This window comes from Mustela erminea, chromosome 6, assembly GCF_009829155.1.
Source record: "Mustela erminea isolate mMusErm1 chromosome 6, mMusErm1.Pri, whole genome shotgun sequence".
In the NCBI taxonomy this organism is placed as follows: domain Eukaryota; kingdom Metazoa; phylum Chordata; class Mammalia; order Carnivora; family Mustelidae; genus Mustela; species Mustela erminea.
Genome location: NC_045619.1, coordinates 55,848,531 through 55,866,333, shown reverse-complemented (window position 1 = coordinate 55,866,333; position 17,803 = coordinate 55,848,531). Strand labels below are relative to the sequence as shown.

Sequence of the window (17,803 nt, the reverse complement as noted above, 5' to 3'; positions counted from 1 at the left end):
TGCCTACTTGTGATCTCTGTCTGTCAAATAAATAAACAAAATCTTAATTAAAAAAAAAAAAGACTAAGGGCTTTGACTAGAATTAGATTAAAGGAGGATAATAATCAAGTTTAATTGAACCTGCACAAGTCAGTCGCTTAAGTAATGTCTTAGAAAGAAATGGCTTTCCTGTTGCTCTTAACGTCAGGTCCAGAATCCCATCATGTCTAGACCTCACCACAACTTCACCAGAGTTCGCATTCCCGCTGTCCTGGTTCACGGCATCCCAGCCATAAGCGCCTTCTTCCACTTCCTCAAAGTCCTTCCCCGGCTTGGGGCCTTGGACCTCTCTGCCTGGGTCACTCTCCCCTTCCTCCCATAGTCTCCAGGTCTCAGCTGAAAGTCATTTCCTTAGGAGAGATATCCTCACCACCATGGCTAGGTTAGGTACACCATGTCAAACTCTTAGGGCATCCTACAGGGCAGCCATTAGGACACAGGGGACTTTCAGCAAACTACAGAAGGCCCCACGCGGAGAGCTGGGTTTTTAATGGCTTGTTTCTCTTTGGCCAACACAGGCAGACTTGAGGAAAGAGTTATGATTTCAGCCCCTGCTTTGCTACCCCAGCTGAACACCTTTGTAGGGAGCCCAAACTGCTGGAGCATAAAACAGAAGCTCTGAGATCCCTTTGGAACACTAGAGCAAATTCCATTTAATAAGTATGGCTGCGATTCCCTGTCCATCTCCTCCAACAGTCTGAAGAGGGCAATACTCCTGTTTGTCTCCCTGAAGACACAGAGCCTGGTCAGTAGCAGGGGCTGGACGAGTCTGCACGCAACAATGAAGCAGTGTTTAGCACCACTGAGCAACCACAAAGTTATCACGGGCTTTTTTCCAGTAAGATAATAAACGTTCACTGTTCCGTCTACACTATTGTATGATCATCTTCCTTTGACTCTTGTGAATATGCGGTTTTCAGCCAAAAATCAAGAATCTGGCCTCCCTGGAAAATAACCCGATCCACGTGGATGGACTACATGATTCTGAGTAGGAAACAGAAATCACGGAATCATAAGCCAGAAGGAACCTATAAATCATCTTAACTTCTCCACTTTACAGGAAGTCAAGGATTAGAATATTTTCATCTATAAAATGGACCCTGGATGCCATGATCTCCCACACCTGGTATTCGGAGACTCTAAGATTTGCCCCAAGTCAGTCCCATGGAGAGTCACAGCTCAAGACTGGTCTGCTAACAAGAAATTTAAAACAATCCCCCCAGCACCACGTCCTAAGTAATAAACCTAAGACAGGGAGCTAATCTGTTGAATTCTGGGCAGGAGCTCTGGGTGTGCCAAATGCCAAAGATCAAGGAATGTGAGGTTTGGGATAATGTTACCCATAGTATCCCTTGTGCCAAAAAGATGGAATAGGGCACACAAAAATTTTTCAGGGCTTGTTAAGATATTCCTGAGTTAATGGGAATGCTATTTACACCTCATTTACGTGCTCTGGAAGCATATGCCTCAAAACGCACTCCTCATAATTCATATATAGATTTAATGATATCTGAAACTAAACAGACAGACAAATAGAAGGGAAATGAATTATAGAAATGCTTGTTCTCTGCCGATGTCTGAGAAAAGGAGAACGAGAGACACGAAGAGAAACTTATTCTGCATTCCATAACTCTAAGGATAAATTTTTTTCAAATTTGAATTACCTTTGCAGTTGTTTCTTATTAAAAGTTTTTTATAAGGGGAGGCTGCCTGGGTGGCTCAGTCAGTTAAGTGTCTGCCTTCTGCTCTGGTCGGATCCCAGGATACTGGGATTGAGCCCCACAAGGGGCTTCTTGTTCAGCGGGGAGACTGCTTCTCCCTCTCCTGCTTCTCTTGCTCGTTCTCTCTCTCCCTCTCTGTCAAATAAATAAATAAAATATTTTTTTAAAGTAAGTAAATAAATAAATAAAATTTTTTGGACCAAAATGGAGTCATACCATAAACATTGTTCTGTGCCTATTTTAATATTATTGACTTTTCCTACGAATATATAAAGGAACCCAGAGTGTTTTAATGGCTGCAATCTGTGTCATTCTTGGATATACTACAGTTGATTTGAATAATCAATCCCATATTCCCACGTCTAAGGAGTTGTTATTTGTTTACTCCTTTGTTCCTTTTTATAATCAAATATATACCTTCATAAAGATCAATATATGGTCAATATATCTTCAGTTATACATCTGATTATTTCCCAAGAGTAAATTTGTAGAAGAGGAATTATTAAAAAGGAAACCCACAGTCTACAAGGTAAAATGCAATGTGTGTCTGTTTTTGTAGGAGAGATTTCACATTTTCCCACGAGGCTGTCTATAATCCTGCCACCTAAAGCCATTTATTCCATCATACAGTCTCTACTGATCTAGTATTTTGTGCTTATCATATACTAAATTCCGCCTGAAGCTTTTAAGAGAATAGAGAACTTGAAGGAAGCCCCTGGCGAAGGCGGTGATTTGGGAGAGGCTCAGATTATCAGCCAACATACAGGAATTAAAACTGGGAATGAATGAGATGTGTCAAGGAAAGTGGCCGGACTCACTTTAAGAGGCTGATTCAGAGGACTTCCGTGGGCAAAAAAAGGTGACCCTACGCCGAAGACTAGCCGGTTTGGATGACAGGAATCTGACACTGAATGTGAAAGGTGGTCATGGCTTCCACACATGCAAACTCTGCTTCTCTGGTCACCAGTGAAGCCCGGGGCAGGGACGCGATCACTCAGCCTTGGATAGAAAGGAGAGAAGGAAAGGTTAAACTGCCAAGAAAAGATAACGGCCAACTTTGTATCTGAGTGATGCTAATTGTGACAGTATTTGAACTTGACTTATGTGTTCTGTATACAATTTATATTCCCATAGTTTTAAACTACAGTTGACCTTGTTTTCATGTTTTAAGAGCCTTTGTATTTCCTTTTCTGAAAACTGCATTCATATCCTTTGCTTATTTTCCTGTTGGTTTGCTTTTTTTCATTGATTTATAGAAATTCTATAATTATCAGGGAAATTAGCCTTCCAGTATATGGGTTGTGGACAGTTTTCCCAGTTTGCCATTCTGTTTGTTTGGAGGGTGTGTGTTACTGATTTGGTACCACAAACAAATCTATACCAGATCCTTTCTGAGATAATTAGAAATGGCCCTAAACTCAACAAATGCTTTATTTAGGTTTTTAAATAAAATTGTGTTAAATAGGGCACCTGGGTGGCTCAGTGGGTTAAGCCTCTGCCTTTGGCTCAGGTCATGATCTCAGAGTCTTGGGATTTAGGCTGCATGGGGCTCTCTGCTCAGCAGGGAGCCTGCTCCCCCCAACCCTCCTACCCCCTCCCCCACCTCTCTGCCTATTAGTGATCTCTGTCAAATAAATAAATAAAACCTTTAAAAAAAATAGTGTTAAATAGGGGTGCCTGGGTGGCTCAGTCAGTTAACTGTATACCTTCGGCACAGGTCATGATCTCAGGGTCCTGGAATCGAGCCCCTTGTGGAGCGGGGAGCCAGCTTCGCCCTCTCCCTCTCCCTCTGCCACGCCCCCTGCGCGTGTGCTCTCTCTCTCTCTCTCAAAAAAATAAATAAAATATTTTTAAAAAATCATTATTATTGTAATAATAAATAATAAATTGTAATGAAATCATTATTAAGTATAATTATTAATTATACTTAACATACGATTTACCATTTTAACCATTTTTTTGCACTATATTGTTTATTAAATACCCCCAAAATATTGTTCTTCTTAAGGGTAATAACAGCAGTAATTAAAATCGAGAAACATATTTACGGGGTTAATATAGTGCTGATTGTGGTTGCTTACTCGAGAATCCAAAATATGAACGGGATGTTATATTGTTTATAAATATATATAATGATTAATATCTATTATATAACAGGTACTGTGCTAAGTACCACAATACAATATCCCACTGAATAGGTTAATAACCCAATGAGAGAGCTAAAGGCATCCTCACTATAAAGCCAAAGAAATAGGAGCTTTAAAAGGTGAAGTAACTTGCAAAAGCTCTTATAGGCAATGAATTAGGTGACCAGGAATCAAACACAAGTACTCTTGACTCGAGCCTGAAATGCAACCAGTGTCTCACAAAGGATGGGACCCACAACACTGTGTGTGAGATTCTTTCAGGCAGAACATGGACAACTTTAAAATTTTTCCAGTAGTGTGTGTGTGTATGTATGTAAGTATGAATGTATGTAAGTATGCATGCATGTAGGTATCTATTTTTTTATTATGGTTTAACACATATAATTTACCATTTTAAACATTTTTTAAATGTACAACTTAGTGGCATGAGGTATATCACACTGTTGTGCAACTATCACCCCTATGTCATTGCCTCTGACTTTGCTGATACCTTTCGCCATACGGAAACTTTTTCATTTTTGTCATTGAATTTAACAATATTATATTCAATAGACTCTGCTTTGTTTCATATCTAGAAAGACCTTCCCAACTCTCAGATTAGGTTTTTTTTAAATCCTCTGAACTTTCTTCTGGTATGTCTATAATTTCATTTTTTTACACTTCACTCTAATCCTCCAGGAATTGATCCTGGTGTAAAATATGCGATAAGGATCCCACTCCATTTTTTTAGATGCCTATAAGAAATAGATTTCAGGCGCGCCTGGGTGGCTCAGTGGGTTAAAGTCTCTGCCTTCGGCTCAGGTCATGATCCTGGGATCCTGGGATCGAGTCCCACATCAGGCTCTCTGCTCATCGAGGAGCCTGCTTCCTCCTCTCTCTCTCTCTGCCTGCCTCTCTCTACTTGTGATATCTCTTAAAAAAAAAAAAAAAGAAGAAGAAGAAGAAAGAAAGAAAGAAAAAAATAAATAGATTTCAAACTAGAGAAATTCATTTAAGTCCAAATGGGAAAACAGCCAAGCAAAAACATCCAGGAAAATTCTGAAAAAACGAAAAGGACTGGTTGGGTATGGAGGATTAGTGCTACTAAACATTATGACATAATTCTAAATTTTCAGTAATTAAAAGAACATAGTCCTGAGTGCATAAACTGAGAGAACAATAGAATGGAATAGGATAATCAGAACTTACCAGTATTTAGTGTAAAAGTATAGATTTAATTGTCATCTTTATCATGTTGAATATTTCTATCCCAAGAATATGATGCACCTTTTCATTTGTTGAAGTCTTCCATTAGAGATATATCCACAGAGTGAGAACACTGCTCCATCTGTCCCTGCCTTCCAGTCCACTGCAGAGTGGTAGTGAAAAGTTACCTGTAGACACTTTGGGGTCTAAATTGTTTTCCAGACTCATTCCTAGCATATTGGACTCCTTAGTCTCTCTATTTACATAATGTGGAAAGCTGTTATCACGTCTGATTTCATCAGACAGATCTGTACCGTATTTCCAGTCTGGGCTCAAACCCAATACTAAGTGTTAAAGATGAAACAGTAGGTGTTAGGTGTTGGCAGAATTCTTTTTAAAGTTTCCGGAGGCTCAGTTTGGGCCTCACTTTCAGTTGGGAAATTCGGATGGCAGCTGGAAGTTACTTACTCATCAGTATTACTAGTCCCCACTCTCAAAGATAGTACTTCAGGTATCACAGGTGCCAGTCTAGAACAGCAATGTCCAATAGAAATAAAATGGGAGTCATATAAGGCAACTTAAGTCATAAGGTAACTTAAAGTTGTCCATTTAACCATGTTAAAAAAAGTAAAAAGAAGCAGGTGAAATTTAATATTTTTTATTTCATACAATATATCAAAAACATGATAACTTTTTAAATATGTAATGAATATGAAACTTATTAATGAGATATTTAACACTCTTTTTCCTACTGATTCTTAAAACCTGGTGTGTCTTTCACAGTTGTAGCACATCTCAATTTGGACTAGCTACATTCAAGTGCTCAACAGCCACATATGGCTTCTGGCTACCATACTGGACAGTACAACTCAGAAGATGGTAATGACCAAGGAAAGTTGCTTAATTTACTGGAGAGCCATAAAGTTCAAGATTGGAAATACAGTATCTCAAGGGTCTAGAACAGACTTTGGAGGTAACTAGTCCTCACACTCCCTTGATATATGTGTCTTGTCTACAATATCCCTATCAAGGGGTCATCCCGATTAGTAACTGATTCACACTTTAGGAATGATGAACTCACTGCTTCCTGAGGCTAGCCAGTCCATCTGGGGGCTTTCTTAACTCAAACAAATTCCTTTCTAAGGGCACAGATAGTTTGGTTTATGGTGGTCCAAGGAGCTCAGTTCGGTTGAGTAAGTAAAGCCTTAGCTGGGTTAGGAAGGACTGAAAGAGTTAAGAACTAAAAAAATGACTGGGGAAGTTGAGAACTGTTGACTGAAGGCTGGACTGAAGGGTGAGCGGGACATCTGGTTAAAATCGTTAGCTATAGTGCGAGAAGAATAAGAGACCCCCACAATGTATGCATATGTGCTAGCTTCACTAACCTGAAGATAGAGTGATTTGAATAATACTTTGAATTATTATAAACTTCTGAAATTTTCACAGCAAAGTGAAACATAATTGGACTATAATTAGTAAGGGCTATCATTTCTATTAGACCTGCAGTAAAAATAACACTACCCTAAACCTTAAAGGACTTTATCAAAAGAATTAATTTCCAGACCCAGAAACCAAAGTCACTTTAAAAGTCATATTCCCTCTATCGTTTTTATCCTCAATTTTAACACTTGTCCTTACTCAAAAGCACTCTCGAAATCAGAGAGAAAACTTTTTTAAAAATCCAATAAAAATGACAGCAACTGCCTGAATTATGGTGCATGCTAGCTGAGCAGCGCTTGAGGTAATAGACCTGAGCTATATTTACACCTTCCCTGTTTTCTTTCTTCTCCCCCCACCCCACCCCTTTGTTTGTGAGCAGATATTCTTTACTGGGCCAACTTCACCCCCAACCCCAGCCCTCCCCAAGTCTACCTTTCCAAGGCAGGGGAAGGTGCATCCTCTCCCGGGCTCCTGTCAGCAACTCCCTAGCACCTCTGGCCAGCAGCCGGCGAAACGGTGCGCCCTGGACATCCATTAACGTTTTATACTACATCTCTGTCCCCGCCGAAGCTACTCAGTTTGTTTACCGCGGCCCCACGCTCCCCTACCCGCTTGCACAATGTCAACGGCACTTCGGGGCAAAATGTTGGCACAGATGCTCCGCCTCCGCCCCGGCCTCCCCCAAACCAGCTAAAACACCCCACCTTGGGCCGCCGCAGTGGATTTCATAGTACGAGGTGGGGTACTGCATTTTTTACAAGAAAACAAGCACCCGAAAAAAAAAAAGAAAGAAAGAAAAGAAAAAATTCAAACTGCACCGGCCGGCCAATGGGGAAGGAGCGGGAGGTGGGCGGAGGAAGAGCTCGCCGGGCAGGGGGGACGCGGGGGCTGGTACCGCAGGGGATTCGTGAAAACGCGCCGGGCGCACGGTTTGGGACCTTTTTTTTTTTTTTTCCCCCTTCCCCTTTCCTCCCTTTCCTCCCAAACCAGCTAAAGCTCGGGACTCCGCCTGAAGCCGCAGTCTTTCGGATCCACCTTAAATCTGCAGTGGACTCCGCGCAGGGGTCAGTGGGCGCAGCCAATGCCAATCAAGTTTACAACCACCAGCAAGGGAGGGAAAAAAAAAGGAAAAAAAAATAATCTTCGAGTTCTCTAGTCCTACACACACTCAGACGGACGCACGCACTCACATACATGGGCACACAAAAGGGAGGAGGGGGTGGGGGGATAGGCGCCCGAGTTGGTGTGTGTGGGGGGGGATGTTTGCAAAACGCTCGTTTGGGGCTCAGTGCCTGCGGCCCGAGCGCTCGGGGAAGGCGCGCGGGAAGCGCGGCCCGACCCGAGCGCCATGATGGTCGCCGCGGTTCGGAGCCCATTTTCTGGAGGGGGAGCAGCAATGATGCAATCCCCCGGCCCCGCGTCCCGGCCGCGCGCCCTTCTCCTTGCCTTTTCTTCGCGTTCCTTTGAGGCGCGTCGACGTTTCGCGCCCAAAACGCACCGATTTCTTTTTGTATTTTCGCTTTCTAATAATTGCCTACTGTATGTCCCCACGCGAGACAGACCTGGGACGCGGGCGGCCGCACGGGGACTTTGGCGTCCGTGCAAATACTACACTTTCGCTTCTGCAGGGTCCGACTGAGGCTGACCCCACCCCACCCCACCCCCACGCGAGCCGAGATCCGGGAGGTTCCCCCCACCCCGACCCCGGGTGGGCGGAGGGAATCTGGCGGGATAGTGGGCCCTCCTTCCCTGCCCCCCCTCTCCAAGTTCGTCTGCAGGATTTTTACCTTAATGTTGGCGGGGAGGGAGGGGAGCGGGCTTTGGGTGTGGCTCAGGTGAAAGAGATAGCAAATTAATAAAAAGAAATCCACACTCTGAAAAGCAGATTGGAGATCCTAGACGTGCATTTAAAACACCTTTTCAATCCCAAAAAAACCTTCTGAAGAGCAAGTGTCTACGCTCACAATGATGAAGATGACATGGCGAAGGCAGCGTTTCCCGGCCGCCAGGAAAAGTCGTTAGGCGCGGCCGGGGCGGTGGGCGCTCCGTGGCCTGAAAGGCCGCGCGTCCCGCTCCAGTCCTGCGGATTTCCACGGTCCCCTACGTCCCGCAGTCATGCCCCTGGCCCCACATTTCCCCATTTCTTCCCTGCCCCAGTCCTCCGCGCCGGACAGCTGGGGATGCGTGTTGAGAGGGTGGACTTTGCAAAGCGGCTGCAAAGTTGGAAAGCCACCCAGCAAGCGTCTGTGGCGCTCGGCCCCTCCTGCGCGCCGCTGCGGTCCTCCTTGGCCCCCCGCGAGCCGGGATGCCTTTCGAAATGCGCGGGGCTGCGGATCATTGGAGCCCAGGGTGGGAGTGGGAGCAGGCTGCTGCCCCGAATGCTCCACTGACTCGGAAAGGTTCTCCCAGTCGCTCAGATCCCCCCACCGCTCTAGAATTGGCCAGGTGCTGGTGTGGAGGGTATGACTGTGGAAAGAAGTGGGGGGCTTCCGCTTCTTTATTAGCCCGGAGGAGAGATGATGAGGGAGGAAAGTTGGTGAGAAACCGCCCCGCGCCACTGAGTGGGCCCGGGTGCAGCCGCCTTGCACGGCCTGCGGGCGCCCGGGGCGCGGGAACTGCGCGCAGTGACCCCGGCGGCGCGGGCGCTGCAAGTGGCAGACGAGCGGTGAGACTCGATGGGCTTTTCGTCCCGGGGCGCCAGCCGCCGGACCCCGCCGCTGCCGGGACGGGAGGGTGCGGGGCTTCGGGGGCAGTTTGGAGAGAGGACGACGCACGGGCCTGGGCAGCAGGGTGGTGGGTGGCTGGCGCCCGCGGCCGCATCCCCTCATAGGGACGCCCGCGGCGAGCCCTGCCGTCAGGGGCCGGGGAGAGGACGCTCCGAATATCGGGGACGCACTTGGAGAGTTGACACAGACGTGGAAAGGATTGACCCGGTGACTCGGGGGCTGCGTTCCTGTGAACGTGCCTGGCGCGGCAAGCATCCACTTCTTCCTGGCCCAGAACTCCTAAAACGCAGTCTCTAAAAATTCACATTAAAGATGCCTTTTGAGGAAAGGAAAATGGGGTACAGGCAGCAATTAAGAGGATTTTTTCTTTTGTCAGAGACTTTTTGAAGTACGCTTTTTGGCTCAGAAAGTAATTTTATTTCATTATTTCCTGACTCTCCATTCCTTCCTCCCCGTTTTGAATTGTTTTCTTGCTTTCTCAGTGTCTTCCTGAAAAAACACCCCATCTGCGTGTTTTGAATAGAATCATAAAAACACCTTTAGCCTTTAATTAAAATAATACCTACTTGGAAGATGTAGTCCAGCCACCAAAGGACCTTCTTTCCCCTTCCCGGCAGCAGCAGAGAGACGACCTACCCCCCTCCACACGCCTTTTTTTTTTTTTTTTTTTTTAAGCAACTTCAGGTCAAAATAAGCTCAAACTATCTTGTTTAGAGTCCCTTTTGGGGTGCGAAAATGTAAACGCAAGTATTTGAGGGTAACAGTTTAACCCAAATTCAGATTTTTGCAATTTAACCATCTGCAGATGCCTAGAAAAAATAACTTACTTTTACACCTTAGCTCCATTTTTAAGAGAATGTGAAATAACAGGAAACCAGTTTTTAGTAAATTTGACTTTAAAAGGCCTTGTTTAAATTTTTTATTTAAATAAAAAAAAAATATCTATCTCTGCCATGTGGATATGGGCCCCAAACCTTCAGATGTGGTATTCAGATGAACCAGTTTTAGGTTGTGTGGATTATCACCAGGAAAGTTCAACTTTGAGGAGTTTGTCATGACCAGTTTAATTTGAAGAATAACTGTTTTAAATTAGTGTGGAATGCATGCCGATTTCTAGAAGACCTATATGTATCTTAATACTTTGGGCAAGAGGTGTACACTACATGGTTTAAGCAACTGCTCTCATTTCTCACAACATTCCATGTGTAAATACACAATTTAGAGAAGTCACCATGTTACTTTCATTTTCAGTCCTGCAAATGTGTGATCAGCCAGCCTACACTTACGTAAAAATTTTGGGTTCTGATACATATCCTCTAAGACCTAAATATTTGAACTAATGAGAGATTTGACAATCTTACTTATATGAAAATGTGGCTTTTCCACTTCACATGTCTAAAGCTTTGCTCAATCGTACAGAACATAGTGGAAAATAGTGACTACCACTTTCAGAGCCACATAAACATCATCACAGACATGGGCCTAAATTATCAAGATATTTGCCACTTCACATTATATTTGTGTAAGACTAGAATGCCAGGTCAAATACCTCAAGCTTAATAAAGCACATTACAGTTAAACTCAATGAATAGCTATGGAAGGTTTATTTATTGATTGCTTCATGTTTAACAATAATTGGCATCTTTTTCACACATTACAAAAAATTATACTTGGCTCAGTATGCAACCTTTTAAGCATAGCCATATTATTTAACATAAGAAGGGAAAAAACCTATTCTACTCAATACAGCATTTACAAATGCACAAAACATGCCACTTTGGCTTGTATATGGTCTAGATTAAAAAAAAAATCTCTTTTTAACATAAATAAGTTAGTATAATTTTTCAGTGTCTTTACAGAGTTATGTACACAGGTACACTTCAAATGGTTTGTTTCATACACATAGACAGGCAATGTAAAAATACTGTTTAAAGATGTAGTATCCATTTCAGTAATTCCACGTGTGCTTTTCTCTCTACACACTTTTCTTTAAAAATACCATTTCCTTTGGACAGATTAACAAATAGAATGAGAAGCTTTAAATTAAAAATTATTTCATTATTTTTCTTATGTGAAGTTGCAGATCTTTAAAAAATATCCAAGGATTTGGAATTATTTTGACCATGTCTACATAGCCCAAAGTCCAAAAAAATTAAGAAAATTTCTCAACAAACCTGATAAAAATTAGACGGTCAATTCTGAGCATTCAGAACTCCTCCATATACCCCCGATTTTTGCCCAGAATTACCTGGAATGATTACCTAACTGCTGAATAATTAACTGGTAAATTCCAATTTTAAGAGGAACTGGGTGGGGGGGCAGGGATGACTGAGAATAGGTTTCATCTTTTTTTTTTGCTGTTGTTAAAAAAAAAAAAAAAAAAAGCCATTTGCCAGTATATATGGAATCATCAGAGCTCCCAAATGAGAAAAAGCTTCATGTAAAAATAACTGGCCATTATTTGCAACCGGTGCTCAAATTCAGATGCTTTTTTTAAATGAAGTATCAATTTTCACTGAAAGAGACATTACATCTTTAAACAATTCAAACCCTTCCCAAAACTGCTTCTCTCCATGCAAGTCAAATATTTTACTCCTTGCTCTAAATGGAAGCAAGCTCTTCATAAGGTCCCCCCATGCCAATTCCGCAGCCCCACCCCACCCTCCCTTCCCCCAAAGTTTATGTGCTACATAAAAGGTAAAAACTATATACACAGGTAGTACAATGAAGCAAATAAGGAAAAACCTAATTGCACAATGCTACATCCAATGCTTTTAGAGGCAGATCATTTAAGAGTGCCTAAAAATTTTAGTGTTATTGTGTTGTTGCTTTTCAGTGCTTATACAGGATGTCCATTCCATGGAGTCAGCGATATGTATTAAAAATTTTTAATTTATATCTTCCTTGCTTCATCAAGCAGTGATGTATCTGATAAACAAGGAAACGTGCTCTTAATTCTGCAAAAGAAAAAAAAAGAATTAGGAGAACAGCACTAGAACAGCATTACCAATGAAGTACAGGAATCATTTTGTCACTGTCTTAATTGTGAAATACCTAAGTGACAGAACAGAAAAGTGTGTACTAAAAGTTCATGACTGTAGTCCTCTCCATCCAATGTTTCTTTCATTAGCTTTTTACTCTCCTCTGTGTCATGTATTCTTGTTTATAGAGCGGTGGGTCTCACTAGTGGGCATTTTTGCCCCCCAAGAGACATTTGGCAATGTTTGGAGGCATTTTTGGTTGTTAACACTGGGGGTGGGGAGGGTGCTACTGGCATCCGTTGGGAAAGGCCAGGGTTGCTGCCAAACATTCTACTAATGCACAGGACAGCGTCCCACAACAAAGAATTATTCAGCCCAAAATGCCAACAGTGCAGAGGTTGAGAAACCCTGGTCTAGAGAATTGGGGTCAAAGACGGTAAGGAGAGGAAAACTAAGAAACTGTAATACTTAACAGTATCAGATCTTCTAAATTTAAAAAACACCTGGGCCTATAACTTAAAAATGCTTGCCAAAGAAAAATTCTAAACATTCTAGTTTCTTGGTCATATGCAAAATACACACATGAATGCTTTTGAACAAGTTCTTATTACTATTTCTAGTATTCTCTGAACTGGCAGTATTTACTAACAAATGCCTCTCTGTATGTCAGAAGGGGGTCAGATCAAAATTCAGTAGGTGTGATTCACTGTGGCTCATCTGATGAGCTAGGCTACAGGTCACAAACCACAATCCCAAGCTGAAGGCTGCTTCAGGAAATTTTTTAATCCCATTTTCCCACTTCATATATAGCTATAAAATAGAGATTCTACAGGGATGTTTTGTATAAGCTTTGAAAAATGTCAGATAGGTGTGAAGAAATCATATATATGATATTATGAGCTAAAAACACAACAAACTAGAATCTCACCTTAATCTCTATGTTCTTTATTCTTACCTTTTTATAAATGAGAATTTTAAAAATTAGTAACATCTACTGAAATCTCTTTATGTGCGAAGCTATGACTGTGTTTGGGGTTGGGGAAGAGGTCATGGTCCTCGAAGGTATGAAGTTTCAAACTATTAACATATAAACTTTGATCATTATGGATAACCAATCTGTGGAAAGTTAAGGGCTCAAATATTCAAATTAACTATTCATATTGATCACTTTAGTAGATGGGAAAAAATCTCCACTTCTCTTGCCTAAGGTAGATCTACCCTTGCGGCCCTTGTTATCTATTACCCGTTTTCCCTACAAATATCCCAATCATCCTGTTTTAGCACAATGAGACAATTAGTATACATATTCTGACTTGTGCCTGGACTGCTTAATCCAACAAAGTTAACTTCTGCTTTGCAACTTCAGTGTTATCAGAAAATTCTGTATGGACCTAAGGATTTTTCCATTTTATTTTGTTCCCCGCCCCCCACCCCCGCCTTTTTTTTTTTTTTTTTAATACACAGGGCTCATTTCCTGTTCTCCAAATTTGTAGCAAACAGAAAGTAGTAGTATGTGAAAATGATAAAAGAATGTAATATACCTCTCTATTCACACTGTTAACGGAATTCACCAGGTATGAGCCATTTGTACCTAACTTTTCCCTCAAATTTTAAAATTTAATCACTTGCCATTTTCCCACATATACCTCAAAATCTGTTACTGAGTCAACTTGAACCTCTGGGAAATGAATTCTCATGAAGGGGGACTGAGGCATATCCCAGTTCTTGTTCAGATGGGGGAAAGAACCTATTGTTCCCAACAAGTTTTGGTGGGATTCAGAGGGACTGGACCTTCCTACTCATCCGTCTTTGGTCACAAGTAATTGGCTAGGACACCTGCTCTGGTTATTCAGTGTTTCAAGGAAAAATGATCTCGGGATGTAGAAACTGTGCAAAAATTACAGTATCCCCACCAGTGATTCCCAACCTTCCCCATTCCTACTTTTTGACTTCCCAAAATATAAACAATACAAAAACCCACAAGCTCTAGTGTGCCAGCAACCACTAAGATCGGGTATGTCAGGGTATGAAAACCCAATTCGGGGTGTCAGTTACGTGCTCCTAGCAATCAACCCACCGAACAGTTTACGTTTGACGTCTTCTGAGGCCCGGCTTCTTGGGCGTCTGCTCCACTGAACCCCCGTTCGGGGAACCGTCTGAGACATTTTCTTCTGTTCTGTTGGCTCTTTTGTTTTGAGGAGAGGAATCTAAGGGCAAGAGGGAGTTTTAAAAAAGAACACACACAACCTTTATTAGGAAAACAATGGCTGACAGAAGTTGGCACAATAGTCAGAGGATGAAAAACCCACACCTCCACCCACAATCCTGGATCCGTCATGCCCAGTGGCCTTTAAGGGCACAAAATGAGGTTGTTTTCACATAACAGAAAGTGTATTCTACGCCCCAAAGCTCTCTCTCCATTGCCAAGAGGGAGGCCGCTGATAAACATCCCTGCGTAGTCACAGACCTACCGCTGGCTAGCTGGGAGGCACTGCGATGTTCTCGGTTGGAGAAATGGTCAGATACTATCCCCCGGGGCTCCTGACTTAAAAACCATCACCAGACAAGCGGTCAGCCAGACAGCATTTAATAAAAACCTAAGATTAGGGCAGTTCGCTCCCCGAAAGCTAAATCGGAATGCTCTGGGGGAAAAAAAGCGGAGGTGAAGACCCTCAAGCAGGTCAAACTGGTGCCCCGGCCGGACAGACAGACGGACATGTTCGGTTTGGGGAAGGGTCATTACCGTCTGTGGCCGGTCGCTTCCTTATCCCAGTGCACTGCTCCGCTAAGCCGGCCTGGTTGTCCGCCGTGTCAGTCTTTTGGTCTACCAAGTGTGTGTCCTCTGAGTTTGCCTGAGACCCCATTAAAGGTACCGCCTGGCGGGTCCCGCTGACGTCCTGGCTCTCCTGCGCCGGCACCTTGCAGGCGCCTTTGGGTGGCCGCGGGGGTCTGTAGTAGAACTCGGGCAAGCTGCCCTTCTCCACCTCCTGCCACTCGTATTTGCCCTCCAGGGGCTTGTGATTCTGGAAATCAAAATTCCACTTGCGCTGGCTTGCCTCTTCCATGTCTCTGCGGTGCTTCTCCAAGTCCCGGGTCAGCTCTTCGTGGTTGACCGGGCCGAAGAGGTTTCTGCAGGCGGAGGGCTTGGGGTACTCCGCCTGTCTGGCGTCCATCCGCTCTAGGCTCGGGCTCCCGTTAGACACCCGCACGTTTGACATCTTCCTCCCGGGTCTTCACGACCGCCTCGCGCGCGCGCTCGCAGAACAAAACTGAACAAAACAAAACGCCCCGACCCAGCCCGCACCCCTCTTATAAGCCCTGCGACCGCGCTCGGAGCCAAGAGAAACAAACACGGACAAGTAACTGCCCGAGCGTCAGGGGCGCGCTGGCTCTGCGGGAGGGGGAGGGGAAGCCCCGGCCAGGCAGCCGAGAGCCGCCGCCGATCAAGTGTACCGGCGAGCTCGAGGGCGGGGAGGGGAGGGGAGTGGAGAGAGGAGGGGGTGGCAAAGCCCGTCCAAGCCCGGGCGGCGGCGAGCCCGCGGGTCCCGCCAACCGAGCGGCTCTCCAAACCTTGCCGGCGTCGGAGTCGCGGAGCGGCGAGGCAGTGGGGACAGGGGAGGGGGAGAAAAACACCCCGAAAAGACGAGCCCCCTTTTTTTAGTTGCCCAATATGGCGGTGGAAGGGAGGCTGACGAAGAAGAAAATGATTGACACCGCAAGTCTATTTAAACAGAGGAGGAGATCCATTGGTTGCGGCGCCGGGAGCCGCCCCGCCGAGGCTGGCGAGCGAGGCCTTAAGGTGGCCCCGCGCGGCCGCGCCGCCTCCCCGCCCGCCCGCGCGCGCAGCCGCCGACAGCGCCGCCCGGAGATTGGCTGGTCGCGTGACTGCCGGAGGTGTGCCGCTGCCAGCAAACCTGCTCCGGCTGGCCTCGGAGAAATTAAAAACGAGACAAACAAACTCGCCAAACGGCCGGGAAGCCGGGGAGGGGCAGGAGGGGCGGGGGCGGCGGGGCCTCGGGTTCAGGTCCCCGCGCGGCGCTGCCTGGCGCGCCCGCTGCTCGCCGGGGGGGTCGGGGACGGAGGGGCAGGATCCCGTGATCTCCAAGGTGGTTGGCGGTCGGTTTACGCCTTGGTGGCGATCCTGTTTTCCCCGCGGTCGCCGAGCCTGGGGGGTGCGGGCCGCTGACGGCCGAGGCAGGCTGTGGAAGCTCTGCCCCCCCCCCCCAGCTGGGCTCTCGCCCCTGGGCCCTAACTTCTGGCACTGCAGGGAGGCAGGGTAGCCTGCTCCGAGGGGCTAGGAGCCCCCCCCGCCTGGGTGCCTCAGCTGGGGGTGAGCCCCGGTTAGCTCACTCTGAATCTAGAAGTCTCTGCTCTTCTAGGGAAACGGGGGGTTTGGGGAAGAAGCCGAGGCGAACCTGGACGCAGCACTTTCAATGTATTCTGAACCCAAGGTCTCCCTCAATAAAAGTAAGGGTTTCAAGATCAAGAAGTCCGCTGGTCTCCCAAGTCCCTAGTGAACTTGGTAGCGGTCTCAGATACACTTAGGTTTCAAAAGCGAGGTTACACCCCTGACGCAGGTTCTGGCTTCCCGAGCACAGTTAAAGCCATTGACAGGGGCTGCGTGTGGGAACTCCGTCTCCTCTTCATTTTTCGATTCTTTCCTGGGGTTGTAGCAGTTGTCTCTACCTGAGTCCACCGCCAAATACAACAGCCCCTTCTCTCCTCCACCTTTTTCTCCCACCGGATTGACTGCTCCTGCCCTCCCAGAACAGAATTTAGATGCAAGGGAATGCCTTTAGACAGACGGCTACAAATCGTTGAAGGGTGAAAGTAATCTGAAAGTCCAGATTATGAAATGATTCATAAAACCCACCACAACCATATCCTCACGTCTGATATTATTACTTGGGCGTTTCTCGGCTCCCCTTTGCAGCTAGAAATTACCTACCAGGAGGATTCTGAGCAGGGTTGTGGGACTTAAAACGGTAGGCGGAGGGGCTGTCCTATCCGAGGCCGAGCTCAAAGGCTCTTCTGCTGTCTCCCTCCACCCCACGGCATCCCCCATACATACAGTCTTGGTTTGGGACATAGTACATTTTACTGGAAACTAATCTCCCTCAGTTGTAATCGTACACAGCACCAATGTTTTCTTAATGCATCTATGCCACAGGTGAGTTTGATTTTTAACTTGTTTTCTTAACCACATATTGTTTGTGTGTTCCACTTGTGTGGGGGCCTGCCTCGCTCATCTCAGCACTCCAGGATGTCAGAGCAGGCAACACTGGGGCTCAACCCTCTCTTTTATACCACTGAGGAAACTGACAGCAGGAGAGGTTTCCTGTCCAGGGATGCCTAGCCAGTTGATAGCAGACCGGGGGCTAGAGGCAGGTCTCCTCTCAGGCTGGTTCATTTTCTCTTTCTTTGCTCCCTAAAGGTTCAGGTTTTGTCTGCATTCGCCTGGGCTCTATGTAGCCTGCAAGTCCTCCTCTCTTACAAGTGATTCAAAATGGCTCCCGCTCATTCCCTGGGCTGCCTGCAGATGTTTCCTTGATGTGGCCTGTGGT

At 45.4% G+C, this 17,803-nt stretch overlaps 2 protein-coding genes and 1 pseudogene across 4 annotated transcripts in view; 1 reads left to right on the top strand and 2 right to left on the bottom strand.

Annotated features, from left to right (window-relative positions):
• APOLD1 (apolipoprotein L domain containing 1) overlaps nt 1-7,286 on the bottom strand; it is a 50,280-nt gene extending 42,994 nt beyond the window's left edge. For all 3 annotated transcript variants that reach the window (XM_032347368.1, XM_032347373.1, XM_032347375.1), the window contains exon 1: nt 6,965-7,286. The gene's annotated coding sequence lies outside the window, so the exon portion shown is untranslated. The remainder of the gene's footprint in view (nt 1-6,964) is intronic.
• Nucleotides 7,287-7,336: 50 nt separating this feature from the next.
• LOC116593301 lies at nt 7,337-9,557 on the top strand (annotated as a pseudogene).
• A 2,047-nt stretch (nt 9,558-11,604) lies between these two features.
• Nucleotides 11,605-15,980, bottom strand: CDKN1B (cyclin dependent kinase inhibitor 1B). Its single transcript, XM_032347380.1, has 3 exons — nt 14,983-15,980; nt 14,317-14,446; nt 11,605-12,215 (listed from the first exon to the last, which is right to left on the bottom strand). The coding sequence occupies exons 1-2, from the start codon at nt 15,455-15,457 to the stop codon at nt 14,325-14,327; spliced, it is 597 nt and encodes a 198-aa protein (XP_032203271.1). The 5' UTR covers nt 15,458-15,980; the 3' UTR covers nt 11,605-12,215; nt 14,317-14,324.
• Nucleotides 15,981-17,803: the final 1,823 nt, after the last annotated feature.

What these genes read in the sequence shown, in the direction of transcription:
- CDKN1B (XM_032347380.1), bottom strand. Translation starts at nt 15,457, where the DNA reads ATGTCAAACGTGCGGGTGTCTAACGGGAGCCCGAGCCTAGAGCGGATG. An exon ending in GAAGCGACCGGCCACAGACG is followed by an intron (nt 14,447 to 14,982) that starts GTAATGACCCTT and finishes TCTTGCCCTTAG; the next exon opens with ATTCCTCTCCTCAAAACAAA.